The sequence below is a fragment of the Anastrepha obliqua genome, chromosome 4, assembly GCF_027943255.1.
Source record: "Anastrepha obliqua isolate idAnaObli1 chromosome 4, idAnaObli1_1.0, whole genome shotgun sequence".
NCBI classification, from domain to species: domain Eukaryota; kingdom Metazoa; phylum Arthropoda; class Insecta; order Diptera; family Tephritidae; genus Anastrepha; species Anastrepha obliqua.
This window is the reverse complement of record NC_072895.1, coordinates 39221222-39247726: the sequence shown is the minus strand read 5'-3', so window position 1 is coordinate 39247726 and position 26505 is coordinate 39221222. Positions and strand designations below refer to the sequence as shown.

The window sequence follows — 26505 nt, the reverse complement described above, 5'->3', positions numbered from 1 at the left end:
TTTTCTCAGTCGTATTCCAACATATTGCAGAGCATTTGAAAAGTGGCATGTCGGCCCATTTGCTAAAATAAGTGCGTGGAGGGCCATTCAAAATGTTTACGAGTACATGGCAAGTTCGCGTTGATTTTTTCGCAATGGATAATCGACAAAGTAAAATTCACTATAACGAAATTTATTATTGAAAATTGCTATTTGTATTAAAACAATCGATTCGAGTTTGCATAATATGACAATAGTCAAAATAATATATGCATATACATATGTATATATGCATGTACCTAATGAAATGCTTAACTAGATGTTTTAATCTAGTTCGTTTGTAAACGGCATTTACATACATTTTTAATAATAAAAAGTACAGTCGAATACTACAAGTTTTATATATATGTATGTATAATTGCATTAGTTGTATATTTGAGTAAGTATGCAAGCAGTATGTATGCCTTTAAATTAAATGTATTTAATAATTAGTATAAAAAAACATACACAATTACATACTAAATAAAAGAGAATAAAAAACTGCAATTGGTTAATTTTTTCTCCTGTCATTCTTTTAAAAATTTGTTTAGAAGAATTTGGCTAAAAATTTGTGTATTACATATAACTAAAAGTAAAAATTTATTTTTAAACACAAAGCATGCATTTAGTGCACACATACAAACATAGTACGGAAAGTCGCTTGTATATTCAAATATATTTAATTCCGTTTCAAATATGGCAACATGCACATACAAGTATTCAATTACGTATATGTGTATGTATGTAAATAACAAAAAAATGTGTACTTATGTATACACATACTCTTGTGATTTGTACTTACAAGGTGTGTGTATGCGTACGCAGCTAAGCTCAATACAGTTGCAACAAAAAATTAGTAAATAAACAATAGTGCCAAATTTGGCCCTTTTGATTTAGTATAAATTTAAAATTTGAGATCACTTATTTTAATTTCTTTATGTATTTTCTTACGTTGAACACATGAGAGTATAAAATTGAAGAACTATGTACTTCAGTGGAAAGTTCTAGCGAGTTTGCGTTTTCTTGAGCTCAACAAAACTCATTCAAATAAAAAAGGAAGTTTCTTATTTCATTCTTTTAATCAAAATTACAAAATTAACGGCTTCAAATTTCAGTTGACTCTAAAGTCCTAATATTTTCGTTTGAATTGTTGTTTCGAAAATAATTTAATCATATTTCATTCAAAATGTGTACTGTGTACTCTTGCTGTCTCAAGTATTTTGTATGCAACTCTTCTTTTTAAGTGTAGATATATTTTTTTAGTATATATATTATATACTTTTATTGTAATTTATGTAATATATTGGTATTTTTCATTTGTGTTTTACAAAATGTGGCTATCTATCTGGTATATTACCAAAAATCACAAACAAAAAAATAATCTTTTGCCACATAACTTTCTTATTGTTTATTTACATTATTATTTAAAGTCTTTTTAGGAGCACGACCTTTTGGTAACGTTATAAGTGTATGCCACAATTTTTTAACTTTTTTCAAATTATCAGTATATTTTGTTTGCAGCAAAAGTGTATATGTATATGAAACTGTTTCACAAATGACGAGAAAACTTTTGAACAATAAATAATAAAATTTCCATTTAGGTACATATATTAGTAAACATATAAAATAATTTTTTAGAGTGTTAATGTAATTGTAAAACAATTCTTAAACGGAACTCTCTTTACAAAATAATTCGTACTCGAAGAGTAAATGGAGTTACTATTGCATTTAATGCCCTCTTTTACAGCTTACTTCTTTCTTGGAAGGACATTTAGTGGTGTGACTCCTGCGTCGAATACATTTTTCTTTGTTTTTTGCTTAATATAATGGTTTACTATTGAATTACTATTTATCTTTAATTATATATCGCTCATTTACTTCGATAGCGCAATGTTCTGAAAAATGTCTTCAAAATTTTCAATTTACTATGTCTCCCTAAGAAATACTCAAGACATAAATGACCACAAGTTCTGCATACTTATCAAAAAAATATTTTTATTATGACCTTATTAAAGGAAATGAGCGATATATATATATGTATATATATATATAATTGGGACTTACACCCTTTTTTGGGTGTTTGGGCGAGCTCCTCAAATTTGTGGGGTGCGGTTTGGTGTTGTCCCACAAATGGAGGACAATACAGTTTTGTGCTGCCCGAACAACAATGGTGTTTATGAGAGCTTTTTCATTGCAGAAATACCCTTTAATTTAATAAATGAATTCCACTAACTTAAGCTATATTATTTGCATGTATGTATGTATGCATGCCATTATAATGATTATAGCCTACACTTTTAATACTATAGAAGTAGTTGTTAATTTCTTCACATCAAATTTTTTTAATAAAGTTTTTAAATTGATAGAGGAACAATATGTTTTGGCTTGTTACTCAATGATTCCGTTTGATGTGGTACGCGATATTATTAACTATAATTAAAAAACGTGCACAAATCTTTTATAAGGATTGGAGCCTTCTTTCGTATCAGGTGATAATTCGATTAGGAAAACAATTCGACCATCAGGCATAAGAGAAACGTCGCAAGTTCGATCTTTTTCGTCGAGATTATGCGGCATCGAGGGATTTCTCGACGGACGTATTTCAATCTGAAAGAGAAAATATGGTTCATCTTAAAGCATAGCGAACAGGATAAATGTGAAAAATAATATAATGTCATTTAAAGGCTGTTCCACTGATTCCAGGTCAAAATCCCGAAAACACATGCCCGAATGGACATTCACCCGAAACCCAATCACCCGAAAATAATTTACCCGAATAAATTTGCCCGAATACGAATACCCGAATCTTATTAATTTTCCCGAAAAATGCCCGAAAAAATAAAAATAAATTTTATATAAAAATGTTAATAAATAATTAAAATTCAAAATTTTGTAAACAAGTTTTAATTATATGGCATGGTGTGAAAGAAATTGAATTGTGTGAATTTAGGATATTTGAATGTTGTATGCTAAATTAGTTAAGTATTCCAAAATTTTGTTTTCTTCTTTATATCTTTGGTATTCTTCCGTTATTGTGCGTAATCGTTTTTGGAGTGATATCCAGGTTTGACGTGGTGTCGCTCTAACTTGGGCGGATGTTCATGAGGAGATTTTTAGGGCCTTTTAAAACTATTAACTCAGAAACTGTCTGCAATGTAATTGCCCGCGCTTTGCATTCTTTTCTTCGAACCAATTGACAGTCCCAATAGAATTGATTATTTTTCGACGGTTTGGATCTGACATAAATGTATCCTCCGATTATTAATTTTTTTCCGACAAGTTGTCCCACTTCCTCAATTTCTTCCATTTTTATGAATAATTAAGAACGAATGACTGACTGATGAATTTGACACAAGAATTTTGACAACATTTGTTATGAATAAATAAAGGAATAGCACTCTTTTGTTCTTTTCTTGCATGTACTTCAAGTGTATACTAATTCTTAATTATTTTAAATTTTTTTTTCTTTTCGGGTAAAAGGATTCGGGCAAATGGGTTCGGGCGAAGACGTTCGGGCAAAAAAATTCGGGAAACTGTCAATTCGGGGAAATATACATTCGGGCGTGTGGATTCGGGCGGGTGTTTTCGGGCGTTTGGGCGTAAACAGTTCCACTCAGTATCTAATACACAGATTGCGGTACAACTATTCATATTTTTTTGTTTATGTTCAATTTTTGTGTTGTGTTTGGACCTTTAAAGGTTTGGTTATATTGAAACTGAGTGTATTTCTGGACTGCTTTCATTCACAATACCAATATTTCTTGTTTGCAAGAAGACGGAAGTGTAACAAGTAATACACAAAGTTCTTATTTTCTAATAAAATTTGTAAAATTGATCTCTTCTACTTACGTTCCATAGATATTTTAAGCTGGAATTGTAAACAACGATACGTTGATTTTTAGAATCTGCAATAATAATGCGTCCATCGTCGTCGCAGCAAATTCCGGAAGGACGATTAAATTCTTGGATTCCATCACCTTCATGTCCTTTAGACGACAAGATCTGTAATTCCATTTGCATAAAGTAGTTAAGTCTTAAATTCTAACTTTTCTAAATTAGTTTGTTCTAAAATTACAAATACATATTCACACATACAAGGCGAATTGAATACACAAATATACGAGATATTAAACATACCTCATGGGTATCTGGATTTATTAGATAGAGACAATGATTATCGAAATCCGATACTATAATGTTACCAGTTGGTGTATAACAAACTCCGCGCGGTGAAGCAGGACCCTTCGTTTGATAATTACTGTCGAAGACGATTTGACGTATGAAACGACCCTCAGAATCGAACTGCTGTATGCGATGATTACGTGAATCGGTTACAACAATTTGACGTCGCGAATTTACAGCCACATCCCATGGATATTGGAACTGTCCATACTCTTTGCCAAAGCTACCGAACTTCGATAAATATATACCAGTGGAAGTGAAAATTTGTACGCGATGATTATCCTTATCAACAACAATTATGCGATTATCTATGTCGACACAAATGCCTGCTGGTAAATCAAACTCTCCATTTCCAGAACCTTTACGGCCGAATTTAAACTTCAGTGTACCATCCGGATTAAAAACTTGCACACGATTATTACGTCTGTCGGAGATCAATATGTGACCCAGCTTATCAACGCATAAGCCCCATGGACGGCTAACTTGCCCATCATCGTGACCCTCTGTAGCAAATGATAGCGAAAGTGTATTAGAAATGCGGGCCTTCACAGGTCCAGTAAAACTTCCTATAGCCGGTGTGCTACGCGGTGCACTAAAACGTAAATTTGATGATTTGCACAATACGCCCAGCTCCCTTTCAATGGCACTAGCGTTACAACTACGTAACGGCAACATTGATGAAGGAATGTTGTTGAAACTATTCTCACAATTGAATGGACCGTTTGTGTTAATTGGTATTGATAAACCGGCAACTGGCACACTAGCGCTAGGCGTGGGACCAACTGCCCCGGGCTCGCTGACTGGTCCACCGATACCAGCAGTACCGTTTACCACATTCGACTTATTATCATTCACACGTACAATTACGCCTTTCTTGAGTATATCCTGCAACATTTTATCGTCTGGAGGAACGAATACGAATTCCTCATATTTTGGATGTAAATCTTTGTATATGGCAGCAAATTGCTCAAGTTGACGTTGTCCATTCAAAATCTTCTTTGCTATATCAATGTTATCCATACCTGACCAATTCTCTGATATCTTTTGCAACATGTCCATGGTTTCAGAGAGTCCAGCGAGAGCGGATTTCAATCCGGCCATTTGATCATTTAAGATAGCCAAACGGCGTTGGCGCAATTTCTCAACGGATTCCAATAAATAACGTTCGACATCCTCTATAGCCATTATAAATTGTCTGGAGACTTTACGTATATTTTCGCTCAGTTCAGCACAATTGCGCTCAACGAGTCGTATAAATGCCAATGATCTGTCAATGCTACCTTTAATACATGTTTTGCCTGTATTACTACTCTCAAGAGCATGATTAATTATATCGTTCGATTCGTCGTAGAAATTTTGTACCGAAGAGTACTTATGTCCTTTGTGCTCATAAAGGGTGCAACATTGGCATACTAACATCTTGCAAGGTTGGCAAACATATTGCAATATTTCATTATGTAAATCGCAAAATTGATTAGGTTTTGGATTGCTCATTGTACCAGCAGAGAAGCCACCGGTAGGTGATGTACCAATTGGTGAGGGCAAAAGAAAAATCGAGTGATTTGCGAATTGGAGACTATTGTGATGGTCACGCGAGCAGTCATTGCACATGAACTCATTACACTGAATACAACGATTGGTCGCATTTACTTCACACATACTGCAGCTGATGCTCGAGTTGCTGGACGTTGGCGTTGTAGTACCATGATTTAATTGCGCTCTAGCCATTACAATACCACCTAAATCACTTGCTGTGCCATCCAAAGTACTGAAAAAGTTATTGTAGAAATCGTTGCAAGGTGGTGAACTACAATAGAGAGAAAGATTTATTAATTTAAGTATACATATTCAAGTACCATCGTTTATATTTTCATAAAGGTTTGGGATTCTACGCATGTCTTGGCATAAAACGTTGCCTACTCTTCCTAATGTTTGACTGATGGAATTATCAATATTGCAACTAAAGTCTTAACTAATTGGTATAAGAGTTGGCATATTTTGGCAGTAGTTGCTCTTTCAAAATTCATGCTAATGGCCACTATTTAATTTAATTTAAAAGTAACGCAATATAAATAGTTCAAGAAGAATGATTTATGAAAGAAGTGAAATAAAATGAAAAAAAAGAATAATATTATATTAAATATATTATAATATTAATGAACATAGGGCATATTAAGAAAGCACCTACAACGTAAACATTGTCTAGCAAAGAACGTGTAAAGCCTCATAATACTCAACTGCTAGCAGTTCAGCTTTGAGTGGCTGAGTGTGCTGCTGTTAATTGATGGTGAAAAAGGTACCTATGGTGAATAATGTCCGTCGGTTTAGTTCTCCTGATAATTCCACCATTATCCACAATTATAGCGGCAAAATTAAAAAATTCCAACAAATTTTCCTCAAAATTTCAAAGTTTTTAGTCAGAGTTCTTAGAAAAATTCTGGGTATGCAGTTTTATGGTCCATTCACTTTTGATATAATATTATGTTAAGTAAAAATTCGCGTTGTTTTTTGATAATTTCATATCGAAAATTATCAGCTTGGCAAACGCATCTAGAGACGTGATTGAACAAACAAATTAATTTTATGTAGAATCTGGTCTTTTTTGCGCTTTTGTCTACTGTCTGACTTGCGCCGGATGGTAGTTTGCAGCTTACAGTTAAAAACGGTAAAATTGAAAATTTAACAAAACAACGTAAGTGTATAAAGCATACATATCGTAATTCAGTGCAAGGTTTCAGGTGAATATTTTAGGTACAATGTCCAATGGTAGGATTGCAGTCTTTTTTTGCGTTTTTAAATTTTTTGTACAACAGAAAAATTTGTAAGCCAACACAACTGATATGTATTCCTCTCTTCTGCCGGTGTTTGCTTTTTTCTCTTTGGGAGAGAATATGCGTTCAGCTCTCTTTTTCTTTTCTTTTGTTGGGATAATTGTGCCAAAATTAACTATTTTATGTCGTATAAAAATTTCGTACTGTTATCTATTAGCAGTAAGTACTAACTAATTAGGTATAAATAGTAAAATGAGGACTATAGAGCCTGACTTTTCGATAATTTGGTATTTTTGATCCAATTTTTTATTATTAATTTTTGGACAATAGTCGAAAAATCCTTCTGTTGCCTAATTAATTGCTCAATATGTTATTTAGGAAGCTATTGATATGGATTGGTTCATTATCTTATACTAAGTACATATGTGTGCCTAAGTATATACTTACTTATTAATCGATTCCCATGAGGGATTGCCACCTTGTGCGCCACTCATATCCCACGACGGAAGCGAACCCAAAATTCCAGCTAGCAAATGATTGGAGGCCTCTTCAACGCCGTTGTTGTTTGCTTTTGGGCCACTATTAGTAGATGCCATTATCTTTTTCGTGCAATTAAATACAAGTTCGCCACTCCAAAAATTATCTTCGTGCACTGAATAAGTAAATAAATGATTTTGTCAATATGCATTTTCTTTTTAATTTTTTTAAGTTTTATATTTAAATAAACAATAAATTTGTTTTAATTCTGTAGTTAACCAGAAGTATTTGTACGAGTATAATAAAAGTTGGATGCGATTCAGACTTGCTCAAATGAAATTATTCTATACTGTAATGGCTACGATGCGTTAGGAAGGCTTTATTGTTTCATATCCAGGTAAGGGAATAAAGAAGCAAGTCACACAGTCTTTCTGTTATAGCATTTGTATATGTACATGTGTACGTATTGATAGAAAAACGGTAGCATAGAGGTGCAAAAAAACCTAGATGTGATTTTTGATTTGCACACAGATTGGTTCCGCTCCTTACATATCTAAATACATTGAAAAACAGCCATTGAAAGTCTGCTTGTTAGTTCATGACGGTCGACGAGCTCGATATATGTATATACTTATACATATGTGCCAGGTCCGTGCGCAGACCCTCAGACTTAAGGGGGGTTCCAACTTTTGTTGCAGTCTGATATAACTTTGCTTGTATTTATAAATTTATGACACAGTACACGCTTGAGTCACAGTTTTGGATATGATGAATCATTGATTGGTGATAAGGTGAACCCTGCAAACCCCCCGTGCGCACGGGCCTGATATGTGCATACATATGATGCAGTATCTTGGCAGATGAGGTATTTCTGGACGATGGGAGTTAATATTTGATTTGGCTCGGTTAGTATATATCTGTGCATTTATGATAAAACACGACTGCACTAAATTTTATGCTTTTGTCACACCCTTGTTTGAATAACCATCTTTGCATACCCTTATACTCTTAAGTTACTATCATATTTACAGCATTTGATCGTCCTACATTAGAATATGCCGTGTTCGTTTCCACGACAGTCGGTTCTACGTTACCGAAACGACCCGGATTTATATACGGCCAAGGACTGTCACTCCAGCAGCATTCCCCGTATGTAAGTACGGGGAATGTTTATGCTGCTACAACAACAACAAAAAGAATATGCCGTGTTCATTTGGAGGTCTTACCACCAATTCTCTATCGACGGAATTGGACGAGTTCAAAAAGTTTTTCTTAAGCAGGCTCTTTCTTCTCTAAATTTCTCTGATCCTGTCCCGTCGTATAAATCTTGCCTACTTCTAATTAATCTCAAACAGCTAGAAAGTAGAAGATCGATTTTGCCGCTGTCTTTTCTGTTTAATATTATCAGGGGGAGATTGGATATTCCTCTATTCTAGAAATTGTTAACATTTTGATCCCTACTCGGTCGTTACAAATTAAATATCCGTTCGATTTGAAAAGGTGCGGAACAAATTATGCCTGCAATGCTCCTATTGCAATTTAAATAAATAAAAGTTTAATAAAATACAAAGTCGTTCTATGATTGGCCAAAATTTATTGAACTTCACCCGGCCTGACCACTGTTAGTCGTTTCGGCTTCCCCCAAGTTCCAGGTCTCCAATCTAGTCCATACCCCATCAAAGAAGAATATTAGAAAATAAAGGAAAAGCTGTTGTTAGGAGGTTACTTGTATTTTCTGAGAAGATTCAAACAGTTATATAAAGTTCATGGGCATACTCACAAGGCCCACTACGGACTGAGAAGCCATTCGAACAAGCTCAGCTCGTATGATCGAATTAGGGCCAAAAATGTGTATGCTTTTACACCAACAACAACTGAGTGTTACCCAACTTTTATTCTTTGCTACAATTTTACACCGCATCAATTTCTCATTTTTAAAATCAAAAAATTCCATTCAAGTAGAAGAATCACTCGTACACACGACGGTTGACATCGATGGCCTGTGCTCCAAAGTGAACAACTATCTCGCTTTTTCTCTGCGAGGAATCTAGAACTTTCCCCCACAAGTCCACGGCGACCCTCTTTACCACCAGGACAAAGGAGGTCAAACTGCCTCTCAAGGTAAAAGTCGATGACACACCAATCCCGACAATAAACAATCCCAAAATTTTGGGTGTGACCTTTGACAGTTTATTCTCCTTCTCTGCGCACACTACCGTTATTGCCACTAAAGTCCAAAATCGCAACAACCTCAAATCGCTTGCCGGCAGCACTTGGGGCAAAGACAAAGAATTGTTGCTATCGACATTTAAGGCAATAGGCCGGCCGGTTCTAAACTATGCTGCGCCTGTCTGGTCGCCTGCAACCAGTGACACGCAGTGGATAAAGCTACAGACATGACAAAATACTGCCATTCGGACAGCGACCGGTTGCCTCCTGTTGTCCCCCATTCAACACCTCCACAATGAGGCACAGATGCTCCCTGTAATGGAGCACACCAAACTGCTCTGCAAGCAGTTCCTGTTAGGGTGTTACCGCAGGTTTCACCCCGACATACCAAACATATGTGCGGCATGTGAAGGCACCCCGCACGACACTAACCCTCTTTTCACATGCCCTTTAAAACCTAATCATCTAACACCCCGCTCCCTCTGGACCCAACCTGTCGAAACAGCATGTTTCCTGGGCCTACCTTTAGATGAGCCAGACGAAGACGACCGGTAATACACCGCTACACTAACGGAGCTTCTATTACTGTTAAAACAACAACAACTGTTGTAAAAAAAATGCCATTGGGTTGAAAAATGTGCGTAAAATAATCGGGAACAAAGGCAATAAAAGTGAGTTTCGTGAGAAACGTATCAGCAATTACTTAAATTTCTCACATATATACAATAAGTATGTATGTAGTTAGCAGTTAGTTAAATAGACTTACTAATACCAATCCATGTAATGCATACTGTTCTCAACATATTTTCAAAACTATGGTAAATCACTTCGAGAATGTAAAATCTTGAACTGAAAAGAAGTCACGAAATGGCAAACCCCCGAATATAATCTATAAGAAGCTTGTGTCCGCCTTGAACAGGAGATGCTTCCAAATTCAAGAAAATGCATTAGTTGGAGCCAATCGATTTCGCGGCAGGGTTCTAATCCTTGTCTTAACGTTTGTTGTAGTTTTTTTTTGTAAAGGGTTTTTCAATAAGGGCGGGTAGATGCTGAAATGGAATAAAACGGCGTTTGCTGTGTGGCACGTAGCGCCGTCCTGCTGGAACCACATGTCGTCTAGGTCCATATGGTTCAATATTGGCCATAAGAAATTGGAAGGCCACCACGTCTACCGAAAAATGGGCGCAATGCGCGCAACGTTTGCGTTAATGAACACTCATTTTGATAATAAAGTTTTATCATTTGAACGTGCTGTTCAATCGTGTAACTTGCCATGATGATTTGGCATAAACAACTGAATAATAAACAAAAGATTTGACAGATGTCACCAAAACAAAATGGCTGCCACGGGGCGCCAAAATCGACCCGCGCCAATTGAAAAACCCTATAATTGTAGCAGTTCTTAACCATCTGCATACCTACTTATTATTTACATATGGATGTATAGTATGTGTAACTAAGTTTCGGGTATTTTATAGCTGCGAAGTGGTGTAGGCATTTCCGCACATGTACACTAATCATAAAAAGTTCACGTACAGGGCTAGTCGCGGCTTTTTAATATCTCTTAATGAATGAATTGTTCAGAATGCAGAAGTATGGCATTAGACCGATAACCGGCTCTCAGCGAATTTGAAAAAAACAATTGATTAGCTGGCGTAACCCGAGCCATGACAGGGGCTTGTTTATGAAAACACTGTTATACGAAAATACTCAGCACAGATTTTGCTCATATACTTCCATTATTATTGCTGATTGGTCGAGTGCGTGAATACGAGTGAAATGAGCTGTTCCTGAGTACCCGGTGACGTGACAGCCGAAGTTACGCTCTTGAATCTGTAGTTTACTTCCCAATTACCCTTCGAATTACGTTTTTTGTCGTACAAGAGTTTTTTGAGACCGCATTGCTTCATGTGTCAGTAATTCAGTCAAAAACTCCAATACTTATTACAATTATTGTTAAGATTTTTTATATGTATATTTTTAGTTAAATTACTTGTATAGCAATATTTTCACATCAATGATTTTAAAAAATTATCCTTTGTCAAAATCTAATCGAAAATCGGAGATGGGAGCAAACACATGGTATGCCACTTGTACCAATTTCTTTAAGGCATTTTCGGCAGTTGTTTAACATTTTTGGGATTAGCAGTTTCGTAAACGTGACTTTTTCACTGAAGAATTCTTCGGTGCACTTGGGGCAAAGGCAAAGAAAAGTTGCTAGCGACGGTTCTAAAATACTTTGCGCCCGTCTGGTGGCCTGTCAATAGTGATTAGCAGTGGACAAAGCTACAGACCTATTAGAATGTTGCCATCAAGGCAGCCACGGGATGCCTGCTGATGTCTCCCCTCTAACACCTTAATAAGGAGGGCTTTCAAGCTCCGGGTTAAAGAGCGCAGTAAGATACTCAGCAAGTAATTCCTGCTGATGTATTATCGTAGGAATCACCCCTGTAGGTACTTGCTAGACCCTAAGCCACCTCTCATCAGGCGAGTCAGGAGCCACCTCTTCGAATACATGGACGAGATCCAGGACCAAACACGACTGCAACTACTGGATCGGACAGTGTACAGAGACAGACATTAATCGGGAGTCTCTTATAATACGCGTTCACATATAAGTAGATATCTACTTTTTCGTGCTTAACTTCCAATCCGTAATTAAAAAGCGAAATAACCCATACAAAATTTCTCTCCCAAAATCTGAGATTATAAAATAATCCTAGATTATTACCATACTTTTTTAAATACAATCGATTATTATTTTTAAGAATGTAAAGAGAAACTTTAAAGTTTAAACTAAATAAAATAGACGCCGGCAAAGGAAACTGGTTTGTAAACATAATTCTAATAGAAATTTTGTAAAATATTATTAATTATGCATTCATATTACAGAAAAAACGTGTGTTCATAAACATTTTGTCCTCTTATTACTTATTATAAAATGTAATATCGAATTTCGCATGCGTATTTCCGCTATAATTTTTTGAAACCACAGTTAACGTCGTTTACGGATTTCCTCCTACAGTTTATTACTAGCAGCCACTTGCGCAACTAAATTAGATGAGCTAGACGATGACTACACCGCACTGGCAGGGCTCAATGAATTGCTACAACGACAACAACAACCTCTTGCTATTAAAATCATTGTCAAAGTGTCTAGTAGAAGTTACCAATCCTGAGGAATACCCTTTAAGCTATTAAATAAGATTTATTATCAAGGAATTCCCGTTGCGTGAATTTTCATATAGAGTGTGCATTAACTTTTTCTGAATTATTTTTTATAAGTATTTGATTTTCATTATTGTTGTATCATTGATTTTAGGTTTATAGTTTTTAAATCTTTTTGCACTGAATTACACATATCTTACCCGCAAGTGTATGTATGTACATATATATATAGTCAAGTGTACATTAGGCCGGGTCGATTTGTGGGGAGGCAACAAAATTGCCCATTGCTCTGTGAAAATCATATTCTAGGGATCAAAATAAGAAACTTTGTCGAAGAAACCATACCTCTAAAACGAATTCTGATGTCCCCCAATTTGGGTCGAACTTTTTAGTTTCTTTTCTATAACTCACTTAAATTAATTTTTTCATTTACATATGTTCTGACCAAATAAATTTCTTAAGAGAAAAAATAGATATTATTATAAATAAATAATAAATATTATTATAAATAAATAAAAATAAAGAAAAAACATAGCCATTTAGCTGATTTTTTCATGTAAAGCCCAAAAATGGTGATATTTTTAAATTGGGGGACATCAGAATTCGTTTTAGAGGTATGGTTCCTTCGGAAAAGTTTCTTATTTTAATCCCTAGAATACGATTTTCACAGAGCAATGAGCGATTTTTAAATCGACCCGCCCTAGTGGGCATATATATATTTTTTAATTTTATATACATTATATTAAGTTTATATATGTACATTGTTTTCATTTCTCCAAAAAGAAATGCGGGTTACTTTAACTTTTACGGACTGATGTATATGTACTATGTACATATGTATATAGTATTTATGTATCTCCGTTAGGGTACGAGTCCAATGCACACGTAAATATTGCGATTTTAAAACGATTGCAGATGTACGAAATTTCTTGCATATTCTATAAGTGTAAGTTCCTTAAGCGGCCCACAAACACGCAACAAATCAAAGAATCGGCTGAAACTTCAATAGTTCTACGTGTATGTGGGTTTGTAATGGATTAAAAGTAGACAAAACTTCTAGTTTTCCTTGCAATTGGTTGCCTGTGTCTGTTGGCGCGTTTCATGTGAAGTCGGTTGCGAAACGAATTTCAACCGATTGTTATGATTTTAAATGTATGTGTGGCCCGCTTTACGCACGCATCTTCTTAAATATTGTAGTATGCATACACATGTAGATACCTAAATACACATGTACGCATATTATTATAATAGAATTCCTCCCCGAGTTTTTCGTCTTTATGTCTTTTAGTTTCTTCAATCAATGCTTTGAATGCGTAAAAATCATATGTATGTATGCTTGTATTTGGCTGCCTGAAATCTTTCTTCTTGAGAGAAGTGCCGCAGACAGTAAATCAACAAAAACAAAAAGGATAAAGACACTACTGGCCGTAAAGGAAGCGAAAACAACCCTTGTTGTTATAACCAGAAATTTTAACTCAGAAAACTCACCCTCCGAAAAATAATACTATTGCGATTTGTGTGTCCTTCTTAAAGGTATATACATATAATACATACATATCAATACATCCAAACACATGTACATGCATATGTATGTGAATGAAGATAAGTTCAGAAGGGCACAATACACCACATACAATAATAATGGTTTAAGGACTATGTAAAGGAAAATGCGAAGTATTAAGAGTGGTTTTTGGCTTGGCATTGCATATCTACATACATATGTATGTATGTGTTTTTTGAGTATGCGCGGATATGTGTATGCAAGTGTACATATGTATATCTGCAAACAAAAGTGCGTATTCGGCTTATGAAATTGTATGTACATACATATGTATGTGTGTATGCGTAAATGCACGTAGGCACATAGGATGCAAAAGTAAGTATTATGCATGCATACATGCGTATGTATGTAAGTATGTACGTATACGCAAACTGTGTGAAGTATTTAGAAGTGAGGTTTTATGAAAAACAAACATTTGTTTGGGTGGACTAAAAAGTTTAGTACAAATACCCCTATATATGGGTTTAAACTTGAATAAATCCTACCGTTTTAACAATTCTAAAAAAAAAGTTTTTCATAAGTTATCTATAACGCTATCCAATAAACGCTAAAAAAATGCATGAGAGCTCCTTGGACATTGGTCCGCTTTACAATTTTCGGTTGGCTAAGCCTTGTTACTTTGAAAATGTACGATTTTTCATACACTGATGAAGAAATGTTATGTGTAGCCGACTCTCTTTGGTTAGGTTAGGTAGCGCTGGCTGATCTGTAAAGAGATCTCACTTAGACCCCTAGGGAACATTGTGTTGACAATGCTATGTATCTGTATACTTTTTCAAGGATGACAAATATATCGATCCTAGGCACATTTGTCGAGTTCTACAAAGAGCAGAGCAGTGGCAAAATAGGTGTTCCAAAGCACCCCTATAATTCGTTTCGTTGCTGTGGTACACCCTTCGCTCTGGACTAATTCTATTTTGGCCGCGTGATGTGGGGTGAGACAGTATCCCGTCAGTACTCCAACAAATATTTTGCAGTCTTCCCTAGACAGTGATAAAATAAAGTTTGCAGTTTTGGTATTCCAAGTCCTTAGCATGATTTTGCCAGTTTTCCTTATTGTTGTTGTTGTAGCAGCATAAACATTCCCCATATGTGCATACATACATACATATGTACGGCGAATGCTGCTGAAGTGACAGTCCTTGGCCAGATATAAATCTGGGTCGTTCCGGTTACGCAGAAGCGACTGTCGTGGGAACGTGGCAATTTTGGTCGGCTCTCTTACATGGATGTGAAACGTAGCCTCTAAAAAATGCAAGTACAAATCGGCTGGTAGCTTTCGAAATGTAGTGCTACAAAATTAAAATATCGAATTGAAAGCGCAGACCACGAGATAACTCCTCAAAGAGATGAAGAAAAGAAAGACGGCCCCGTTTCCACGACAATCGGTTCTACGTTACCGAAACGACCCGGATTTATATCCGGCCAAGGACTGTCACTCCAACAGCATTCCCCGTATGTAAATATGGGGAATATTTATGCTGCTACAACAGCAACAGAAAGACGACCTCTGACTCTGGAACATAATATAAGAGGACAAATACACACATACATAAGACCATATATGAAGGAAGAAGAAAAACTGCATACATGGTTGGACAACATAAAAGAATGAATAGGCCTAAAAACCATAAAAGAATTGATCGAAAAAGTGAGAAATAAGGGCGAATACGAGAGTGATACAAAATTTGAATTTAAAAAATCACGTTAATGCACATACAGTGAGTCAAAAAAGTGTTGGCACACTCGAAAAATCAAAGTTCTCAGTGCTACAACTTTTCTTCTAATGAAAGTATAAAAAAATAGAAAACTGCATTTTCTACATGTATTTATTTATTACGTATCTGAACAAAAAAAAATTAATATCGACATAGGTTTACAAGCTCAACCTTGAAAGGTAAAATAAGGCACAAATTCACATCAAAAAATTATTGGCACATTCTTTAAGTTAGCTTATGCTTTTGGAGTCGTAACGGTAAACTCCCCTTATTTTTACTCTTGCTTTTTACTTATTCGTACGTTTTAGGAATTACATACGGTCGCAGTCACTTTTGATCGCAATTTCAACGGACATGGACCAAAATGGGCCGTGGTGCTGAAATTTCCCGAGAACTACGTCAATTAATGATAAAACTGTATTTAGTAAAAAAGATCCTATCGTGAAATTAGCAAACTTGTCGATAAATCATGGTCCAGCGTTCGAAGCATCGTTATGCATTATTGCGATACTGGCACAATAGCTCCAGAGAGCAGATCTGGCCGCCCAAAAAAATTAACCGAACGACCGGAGCGAATTGTGGTGTCCACAGTGGCACAAAATCCAAAAAACTTCGGCTGTCAAATTGTGCGAGACCCTGCAAAATTCATTTGAAATCAATTTTATTAAGGTTGGATATCACGGCAGGGTTCCTCGATGCAAACCCTTCATTTCGAAGATAAATAAGAAAAAGAGGCTAGGGTTTGCTTAACAGCATTTAAATAAGCCCGAAACTTTTTGGAACACCACCATATTTAGTGATGAATCAAAATTCAATTTATTTGAGTCAGATGGAGCATAAAAGATTTGGCGAACGCCAAATAAAGAGCTTCAAGAGAACAACCTGGTCAAAACAGTTAAACACGGTGGAGGAAATGTGATGGTTTGGGGGTGTTTCGCAGCATCGGGTGTCGGAAAGCTCGTGTTCATAGATGAGGCAATTCTTAAAAAAAATTTAAGTCCAAATGTCGAAAAACTGGGCTTTAATGGGACAACTTGACAATTTCAACAAGATAATCACCCAAAACATTTGTCTTATCTTTGCAGGAGTGGTTGATATACCACTGCAAACAGCTTAAAACACCTCCCCAATCATCGGATTTAAATCCTATTGAGCATGTGTGGCATATTCTGGAACGGGAGATACGATCTCACCACATAACGTTAAAGGATTCTCTAAATAAGGCAATAATTGCTGAATGGAGTAAAATAACACCTTCTGAAACTTCAAATCTGGTAAATAGTATGAAGAGACGTTTGCAGGCCGTTATTCAGTCTAAAGGACGACCCATAAAAGTATTAGCGCGTTACAGCTGCAATGGAGCAAGCTGATTACACTACCTGTGCCAATACTTTTTTGATGTGAGTTTGTGCCTTATTTTACCTTTCAAAATTGAGCTAGTAAACCTAAGTCGAAATTAATTTGTTTTTTGTTTACATACGTAATAAATAAATATATTTAGAAAATACTTTCATTAGAAGAAAAATTATAGCACTGAAAACTTTGATTTTTCGAGTGTGCCAATACTTTTTTGACTCACTGTACGTACTTGTAAAAGTATGTACAAATATAGTAGGCGCATACACACATACCTATATAGTATGAAGTACGCACAAACATACACATAGCCCATAAAGTCTGCGATCAACTTGCAAATATTTTTAAGTTGATTAAAAACCTATATACTCGTATGTATGTACATCCATACATACATATATGCATACATGCACTTACATATATGTAGCTCAAAACATATTTTATTCATTATTTATTCATTACGAAGCGAAAGAAAATATCGAGGCTCTTCACTTCATTTTTTTCACAATAGATGCTTTCCATTTCAATTCAACCGGGCTATTCGGGTCATGTTCTTCGATTTCGATGTAACTAAAATATGTTGCTCTCTGGTCAAAATAATGAGACACATATTTTTTTGTTCGCCCGAAAAAAATTTTTTTCAAGATTTATCGGCAATTTTGTTTTTCGGCTCAAACTCGATTTTTTTTAATTATATAAAAAAAATTTTGTTTTTAAATGCCCATAACTTAGTCAAAAATGAACCGATTTTAATAATTCTGGGTTCAAAATGATCGTCATTACTTACACGAGCGATTTCATGTAGAAACAGTTGAAAAAAAGTAGTTGCAAATTTTTTATTTTGCAAAAAACAAAAAGTGCGAAACAGGTTTTTTACTCAAAAATTCATTACTCAAAAACAACTCATTTTAGCTACTGGGCATTCAGCTTAATTGAAGTTTGAGGTGTCCTCTTGATTTGGAAAAAGTTATAAAAAACACAAAAATACACTTTTTGAAATATTGAATTTCAATTTTTTTTCTTTTTTGCTAAATAAAAAATTTTCAACTACTTTTTTGCAACTGTTTCTACATGAAGTCGCTCGTGTAAGTAATTACGATCATTTTGAACCCAGAATTATTAAAATCGGTTCATTTTTGACTAAGTTATGGGCATTTAAAAAAAATTTTTTCTTATATAATTAAAAAAAATCGAGTTTGAGCCGAAAAACAAAATTGCCGATAACTCTTGAAAAAAAATTTTTTCGGGCGAACAAAAAAATACGTGTCTCATTATTTTGACCAGAGAGCAACATATTTCAGTTACATCGAAATCGAAGAACATGACCCGAATAGCCCGGTTGAATTGAAATGGAAAGCATCAATAGTAATTAATTGCAGCCAGATGAAAATATAGCAACCAATAAAAAATAGTTTAAAAAAACTAAAAAACACGCTTTTATTCCTAATCGAACTGAAAAGTAGAAAATAAATTTTAATGACAAAGAGACCTATAATGAAGTAATAGCAAATCAAAACAGAATTACAACAAAAATTAAAGTACAAATATATAGAATAATTCAAATTAGAGTTAAAAGCGTGGGATGCTTGATATAGTAAATATTACAATCATTCTATTGGCAACTACATATGTACAGAAAGTTATGAAAGTGAAGCAAAATTCATCCCACGCTTTTAACTCTAATTTGAATTATTCTATATATTTGTACTTTAATTTTTGTTGTAATTCTGTTGTGAGGTAGTTGACTATGACTGATCGTTCGATTTGCTATTACTTCATTATAGGTCTCTTTGTCATTAAAATTTATTTTCTACTTTTCAGTTCGATTAGCAAAAAGCGTGTTTTTTGGTTTTTTTTTAACTATTTTTTATTATGGATGAAAATTATTGTTATCATTGCAGTCAGTGAATTAATGATTCGATATATTCGTGTTATATTTAATTCCTTTCTTATCGACTGTGAGTCTAAAGCTATGCAGTTATCGGCCGTGATAAAGAAGTAATCGGGATGAAGAACTTATTTCGTGGAGGGAGCCTGAGAAACGGCAACCCCACTCCTGAAACGGAGAGGTAACAACAAAATATACTGACATAATCAATATGTTACATACTTTTTCTCATATAGATCATTGATTGAAGGTCGAGCCTTGTTTTTCTGAATGAAATTATTGTTTTCCTTTAGCCAGTGATTTATAGTCCGATTTAATTGTGTTATATTTAATTTCTTCTTTGCCGACTATATGTCCAAAGAAAGGCCAGAATTGGCCTTGACACAGAATAGATACTTTCAGCACAGAAAAAGGAAACCGTGGATTATATTGACACAATCAAAACGGGATGTAAGGTTCCAGTTTGGTTTTTTTTAGTTCATTTTTGTTGTGAATTGTACTTTAATCGATAAAATTTTATAAATGAAATTATGGTAATGATAAATTCCTTCTTTATTTGCCAAAATTTTGTTCCGTAAAATAATTTCAAAATTTATGTTTTGATTATTTTATTGTAATTAACAAAATTACATCTTATATGAAAATTATTTCATCTTATATGAACATTGAATAGAGTAAATTTGCGTGTATGAGACTTGTAGTATCTACGCATGTGTAAAGACTATACAAAGTGAGAATGCAACTACCTGAAAACGTTTTAGCCTTCTATTCGTACTGCAGTGCCGCGTGCCCGAGCAAGTTCGAATTCGAAAGAGTAAGTCGTAGACTCCCGAAATCAGTAAGAGTAACTCGGAGAGTGCAGGCATGCGCAAGCCGCGCGTTAGCTCTGCCTTTCTTACTCTTCTACAGAAGATCTAAAAAAAGAAAATATTAATCCTGGCTATCCTAATAAGGATAATGGAAAACTTTTATCAAATTATTGCATTGTCATCGGTCCTTGATAGGTGTGCAAAATTCCAAGTCGATCAGATTTTTAGAAGCCAGTGAAAATTAAGCTCAAAGATTCCGTTACATACATACATACAACCCGAGATAATAAAAGTGTGTTAAAAAGTACATATAAGTACGTTCAATGTTAAAGAATATGGAAAAGGCTTTTTATGAATAATATACATACAAAAACGAGAATTTATATGCCGCGATGTTTTAGTACTTCGCTCAGTCTACTTGGCATTGACGTTAGTTACTAACCTCTCTGTTTCCTCAGTTGTAATCTTCGCCCATTCTACCCGCATAAAACTTCGCAAAGCCATCTTACTTATTCTTACATGCTGTCAAACTCTTTTTTCTAATAGATCCTCCAGATGCTCGATAGGATTCAGATCGAGCCACTGATGAGGTGTTTGGAGCTGTTTTGGAGCTCTTTTGGAGCGTTTTACAAGAGCCAAAGCTTTACGATCTCCGCTGGGTGTTTTGTGTGATTACCTTGTTAGAACCAAAGCGTTCTTGATAAGCCAAGATTTTCGACGCTCTGTGTCAAAATCCTTTTTAAAATATTCAAATACCCCCACTTATCCATTGTTGAATCAAAAAATTCCAATTGATCCACCACCACTCACCGCCAAGTTTGGCTATACCAACAAGATTTTGTTTCCCAAGAGCAGTGGCTGATTTGCGCAAAACAAAACAAAAACAAAACAAACTAGTTGCCAAAGTGCTGAACAGTCTGAAATAGTCGCGGCGCTGAACAGTTTCAACTATTGTAGATACTGTACAATAAAAACTCATAAAAAAATATATATAAGGTATAGCTCTCTCTTTCTTTTTCCTCTACGTTATATCTTGTTTCTCTCTCGCGGAACGAAAATGCCCAAAATGTAGCATGGCCTTGAAATTTTACTCTCCATCTCGCTCGTCCATCGACGCCTAAGAAGTTTCACTTCAAAAACTTTTCTAGCAGTTTTCGAACAAATACTTTTTTTAAATGTTTGGCTTAGGCTTTCAACAATTTTTGGTGATTTAATTCGAGGGTTAAATTTTGCCATGTTGATTGGTTCTTGGACGTCCAGAACTGAAATTAAATTTTCTATCGATTTATGGATATAACCTTTTAAAAGGGATCCTTGAACAGGACGAAAAAAGACCCCGGTGCCCAACCGAAAGTTTTAAAAAAGGTGTCCAAAGGAGGGTTAAAAGAGTAATCGCAGCCTTTTTGGTTATTGTATTTTCATGCTACTGCAAGTACTTGCCGTTCGTTAGGTAAAAAATGCGGTGAAGAATATCTTTATTTTTTTGTAATTTGAAAATATAATGAAGAAATAAATAAAAATAAAATTAAAAATAAAATACATTCATACATATGTATGTACATATTTTTTCCACTATAAATATTTATTGCGTTTTTATTCAACCAAAAAATAATTTCCAAGGTGAATGCAGACTTTATGGGCTATATGTACATATACATATATTTACATATGTAGAAACATACAGTATGTAAACGCGAACATCCAAAAAATGCATATTCTTGTTTTATGTGAAGAAGTTAAATAGAATCTGCATTGTAACTGTAATGCAATACAGCGCTATTTTGTATTAATATTAGGGGTGGGACTATTCGAATAAAAATTATTCGAATAATAAAATCTTTTATTCGAGAGGTATTCGTAATTCGAATAATATTTATTCGAATTTTTTATTCGTTTATTCGAATAATGCTATTCGAATACCTCACTATTCGAATACCTCACTATTCGAATACCTTACTATTCGAATACCTTACTATTCGAATACCTTACTATTCGAATACATCACTATTCGAATACTTCACTATTCGAATAGTTTTGGTAAATATTTATTTAGATTAGCGGACTACTAATCGGTTTATGTATATACAAGTGCATGCACCATGAGAAGGGCCAATGTAATTTTTATATTTTTAAAAGCATTTTCTCCCTGATGTAAATGAATATATAGTGAGGTATTCGAATAGTAAGGTATTCGAATAGTAAACTATAGTAATAGTAAATAGTAAACTATTCGAATAGTGAGGTATTCGAATAGTAAGGTATTCGAATAATGAACTATTCGAATTATTTGAAACGAATAGTATTATTCGTTTTATTCGAATAATGTTTATTCGAATATTATTCGAAAATAATCCCACCCCTAATTAATATCCTCAATGCGCATTAACTCATGAATTATCCCCCATACTAATGCATATTGACTCGGTATATATGCACGGAATCTATGTACATTAAACTGAAGCTCATCCTTTTCACCAAAGATATTATTAATTTGGCGCCTAATTGTATGCAACGTGTTTGTCCAATTCTGGGCAAAGAGGGTAAGGCAGTGCAATATACCAGTAACGAATCGCTTCCACAACAGTCGGTTCTACGTAACCGGAACGACCCCGGACTTATATCCGGCCAAGGACTGCCACTTCATCAGCATTCCCTTATATGTATGGAGAATGTTTATGCTGCTACAACACAAGAACAACTTCTAACGAATGAAAACAATTGTTGGAACACACTGTAGGTGTACTAATAGGTATTTGGAACGTTTCCAGTGCATACTTTCAGGCGGCAGGTTTTGAAATGCAATTGAATCACACAACATTTTGAACGATATATGGTGAGGAGCAGAACGCTTGTCTTTTATGTATAATATAATAAGATGTCTAGGATGATAAAGAAGATGGTTATGCCTTCCGATTTCGCTGCGTCGTAAAAGCCCGTGAATATAAACAAACAAAAGGGAGGGGAATTACTTGTTTGTAAAGAGGAAGAGTATGCGAAAGCAATGCCAAACACAGCCAAACACAAGAAATTATATGCACACACACACACACTTTCTTACCAAGACGTCTTCCCCATTCAAATGCAAACAAACTGCATTTGGAGGCTTTATATTAATTTGTGTTTTCACGATTTAACGCGCGGCACTTCGTTTTCATTAGTTTATTTAGTTTAAATCTGACAAATCTCAATATTACTCAGCCATTCACTGAATTTTCACAAATATGTAATTTCTCCTTCTTTTGTTTGTTTTGTTCGTTTGCTTTGTATTGCAAACTGAGCTGACATCAGACTTGTAAAAATCGCGAAAAGTAAACCAACTTTTTTTAGGAAATTGTCACTTATGGTACTCAATTCCCCTTTATAATATGTGACTTTATTTTCAAATCAGAATAGTGAGTATTGCTTATGGTAAAGTTATATGATCCTTATATGTAGCATCTAGTTAAGTAGCATCTAGTTAAGTTAGGCGGGAATTTCGTATGGATAAACGTACATTCAGAATTGCATTCAGAACTAAATGAGCTAAAGGCACATTTACAATTCAGCTCGAACAGGATATTATTACACTGAAATCGCATGTAAGTAATATGCAAGGACGATATATTACCACGCTTGGCCCTCGGCATGGTGGAAAAAAATTAGAAGGTGTGGCCAATATCAGGCCATTAACTGGCTCTCAGCGAATTTGACCGAATCAGCGGATGTTTGGTAACACGCTAGTTAGTTTCGTTTGGTAACACGCTAGATCAGGATGTTTACTTTGCTGCCTTTTGGCTTATGATGCGATCTTTAATCATTTTTGTATATGGAAACACCACATTTTACGACTGTTCGAGCCGACAAATTTTGTTCGCTGCGGGAGTCTGCAAACTCTCTCTCTCCATGTTCTATGCATCAACAGTCCACAACAAAATTGCCAACTACATTATTTCGAAACGGGTAGAAATTTTGCGCCGACGCGATCTAACCTAAATGAAAAATTAGTTTTTGATTCGTAATTTTCGTTGTTAAGTTAACAACACGTTCTTTAATAAGCACTGCACATGAAGTTGTATTAATAATTATAATAAAGTAATAGCATTTGAATCACTGCTATAAAACATTTTTGTAAATGCTTATAAAAATATATGTGTCTATACATATGTATATGTACATATATGTTTGCATATTAGTTAATACTCGAAGCCCACTGCGGATATGAAAAATCCACAGAAAAATAAAATAAAATAAATAAAAATCCACAATAAAAAAATCTTGTCGTTCCTCCATTTTTAGGGCCCCCTTAAGACGCGCGCCGCAAATTGGAGGAGAAGCTCGGGCAAACATCTAAAAACCATTTGTTTCCAATGTATAAAATTCGGTCCAGACCGAATTTAGCCTTCTTCCTTACTCGTTGTCCATAGCTTTGAGCACCCTTTTTGCTTGTTTTTGGTTAGTCTGTCAAATGATGCCACGCAATAACTTACTACCACCTATTTTTCATCTAAACATAATGGTTATGAAGTCAAAAAAAAAGACTAACAAAGCAAGTAGTTCGGTATGAATACTCTAATACGTCGTTGTTAGGAGTAGCATAAAATATATAAATTTGTTTGTTTTCTGCTTACGAATTCTTATATTTTTGAGTAAATCCCATTTTTGCCCCTTTCAACAGAATCCCCACTAATAAAACATTAGTTTATTTCCTGCAGGGATGTTACCTCTTGCATGAGCGGTTTTTTTTTTTGCTCTTTCATTCCTGTCGCGTTTAAATCGCGTTATAGAAATGCAGCCCTGAATATCCTCTTTTCCATGTTATGTACCAATATATGTAAGCATTTAGTAAGAAAAGTATACTTATACTTACGTTTCTTGGCACAGGCATACAAATTTGCGTATATATTTGTACACGTTTGTAGTTTATGTGTTGTCGTCGTCGCTGTTGCTGTTGCTGTCACTGTTACTGTTTAAGTAAATGAAGAAAAGATTGACGAGTGTATAGGGTATTTTCCGTTTCCCTTTTGAAACAATTTGACTTTTGTTTTATTACGCTGCTTCAGCTTCAGCTTCCTCCTTTCTAATTGTATAAAATACGAACTGGGATTTTTATTTTGTCTTTGCTCCCCAATCTTTTAGTTTAGTTTTATGAATTTTTGTAGCACTCTTTTTTACTCTCTCTCTCTCTCTCTCTCTCGGTGATGTTTTTCTCTTGTTTTCCTGCAACTGCTTACGAATTTTTTTATTGAAATTTTACTAACACGATACTTAACTTATTATTTTTTCAATATAAGTCTTTTGTTTGGTTGCAAGGAAAACGAATATTCGATAGCTTTTTCTAGTGAGATACTGTTATTTGTTAATTTCGACGAGTTTTTAATATATTCTATTATTTCTTTGAAAGATTTCAGTCGATTTGTTCTTCTCTTTTACGTTATTTTTTAAGTCTCCTCTGCGATGCCAAAAAAGTTTGTTTTATCTTACTATGTAGTCATAAATGCACATGTACATATGCATGTATGTCTGTATATAATTGTATGTATGCACCTCTATATGCACATAGATATGCTTTAATCTAATGCCGTTTAATATTTGGTTCTCCTCGGCGTCTCTCGAGCTCCTGGTGCTAGTTCTTAATTCCTTTTTTTAATTTTGGGTGCACCACAGCAGTGAAAATGTAACAGAAACCGAAAGTTTTTATATTGTTGTTGTTGTTTTATTTCTTTGGTGTTTTTTCCTTTTTATTTGTTGTTGCACTTTCCCCGTATTGTGCAGTTTTAATTAAGTTGTTTTTTAATGCATATATTTCGAAAATGTACAGCTTTTGAAGCGTTTCCCTTTTGTTCTTTTTTGTTTTAATTTATGTAGGTATAATAAATGCAACGGTATAAAATCAAAACTCCTGTACATATGTATGTATATCCTTCCTTTATACTATATAATATATGTATAGGGCGGCTTTTAAAGCACAATTAAAATACTCGTTTATATTATTGCAAAGTTTTTTCTCATTATACAGACAAATATTTCTTATAATAACTTTAAATCCATTGCACAAACTTTGTACAATTTTGCTAAGCATATACTCGTATGTACACTTTAACTATTTTGATATCAAATCCAATGGAATCGCTCAGTTGCACGGTTTAAGGACAAAATGACGAAGACTACACCTTTCACATAACAGCTCTGACAAGACACTAACGCACCGTCCATAAATTGCGCCCTTATGTCATGAAGCCCCGTTTCCTATCAGCAAGTCACCCAGAGAGAGCCAACAATCAGAAGGGCATATCACATATGTATGTATGTGTGAATACTCGTATTTGTAAATGCGCATGTATATAATGAAAGCATACAATATATTTATATGAGCACATCCAATATCCAGTACCCAAAAGTTTTGTGCTCA

The 26505-nt window shown here is 34.8% G+C and overlaps 1 protein-coding gene across 1 annotated transcript; it reads right to left on the bottom strand.

Annotated features, from left to right (window-relative positions):
* Positions 1 to 1396: 1396 nt before the first annotated feature.
* Positions 1397 to 26286, bottom strand: LOC129243580 (protein wech-like). Its single transcript, XM_054880700.1, has 6 exons — positions 26190 to 26286; positions 24964 to 25319; positions 7419 to 7623; positions 4156 to 6007; positions 3868 to 4020; positions 1397 to 2625 (listed from the first exon to the last, which is right to left on the bottom strand). Exons 3-6 carry the CDS (start codon positions 7565 to 7567, stop codon positions 2455 to 2457), a joined length of 2325 nt encoding a protein of 774 aa, XP_054736675.1. The 5' UTR covers positions 7568 to 7623; positions 24964 to 25319; positions 26190 to 26286; the 3' UTR covers positions 1397 to 2454.
* Positions 26287 to 26505: the final 219 nt, after the last annotated feature.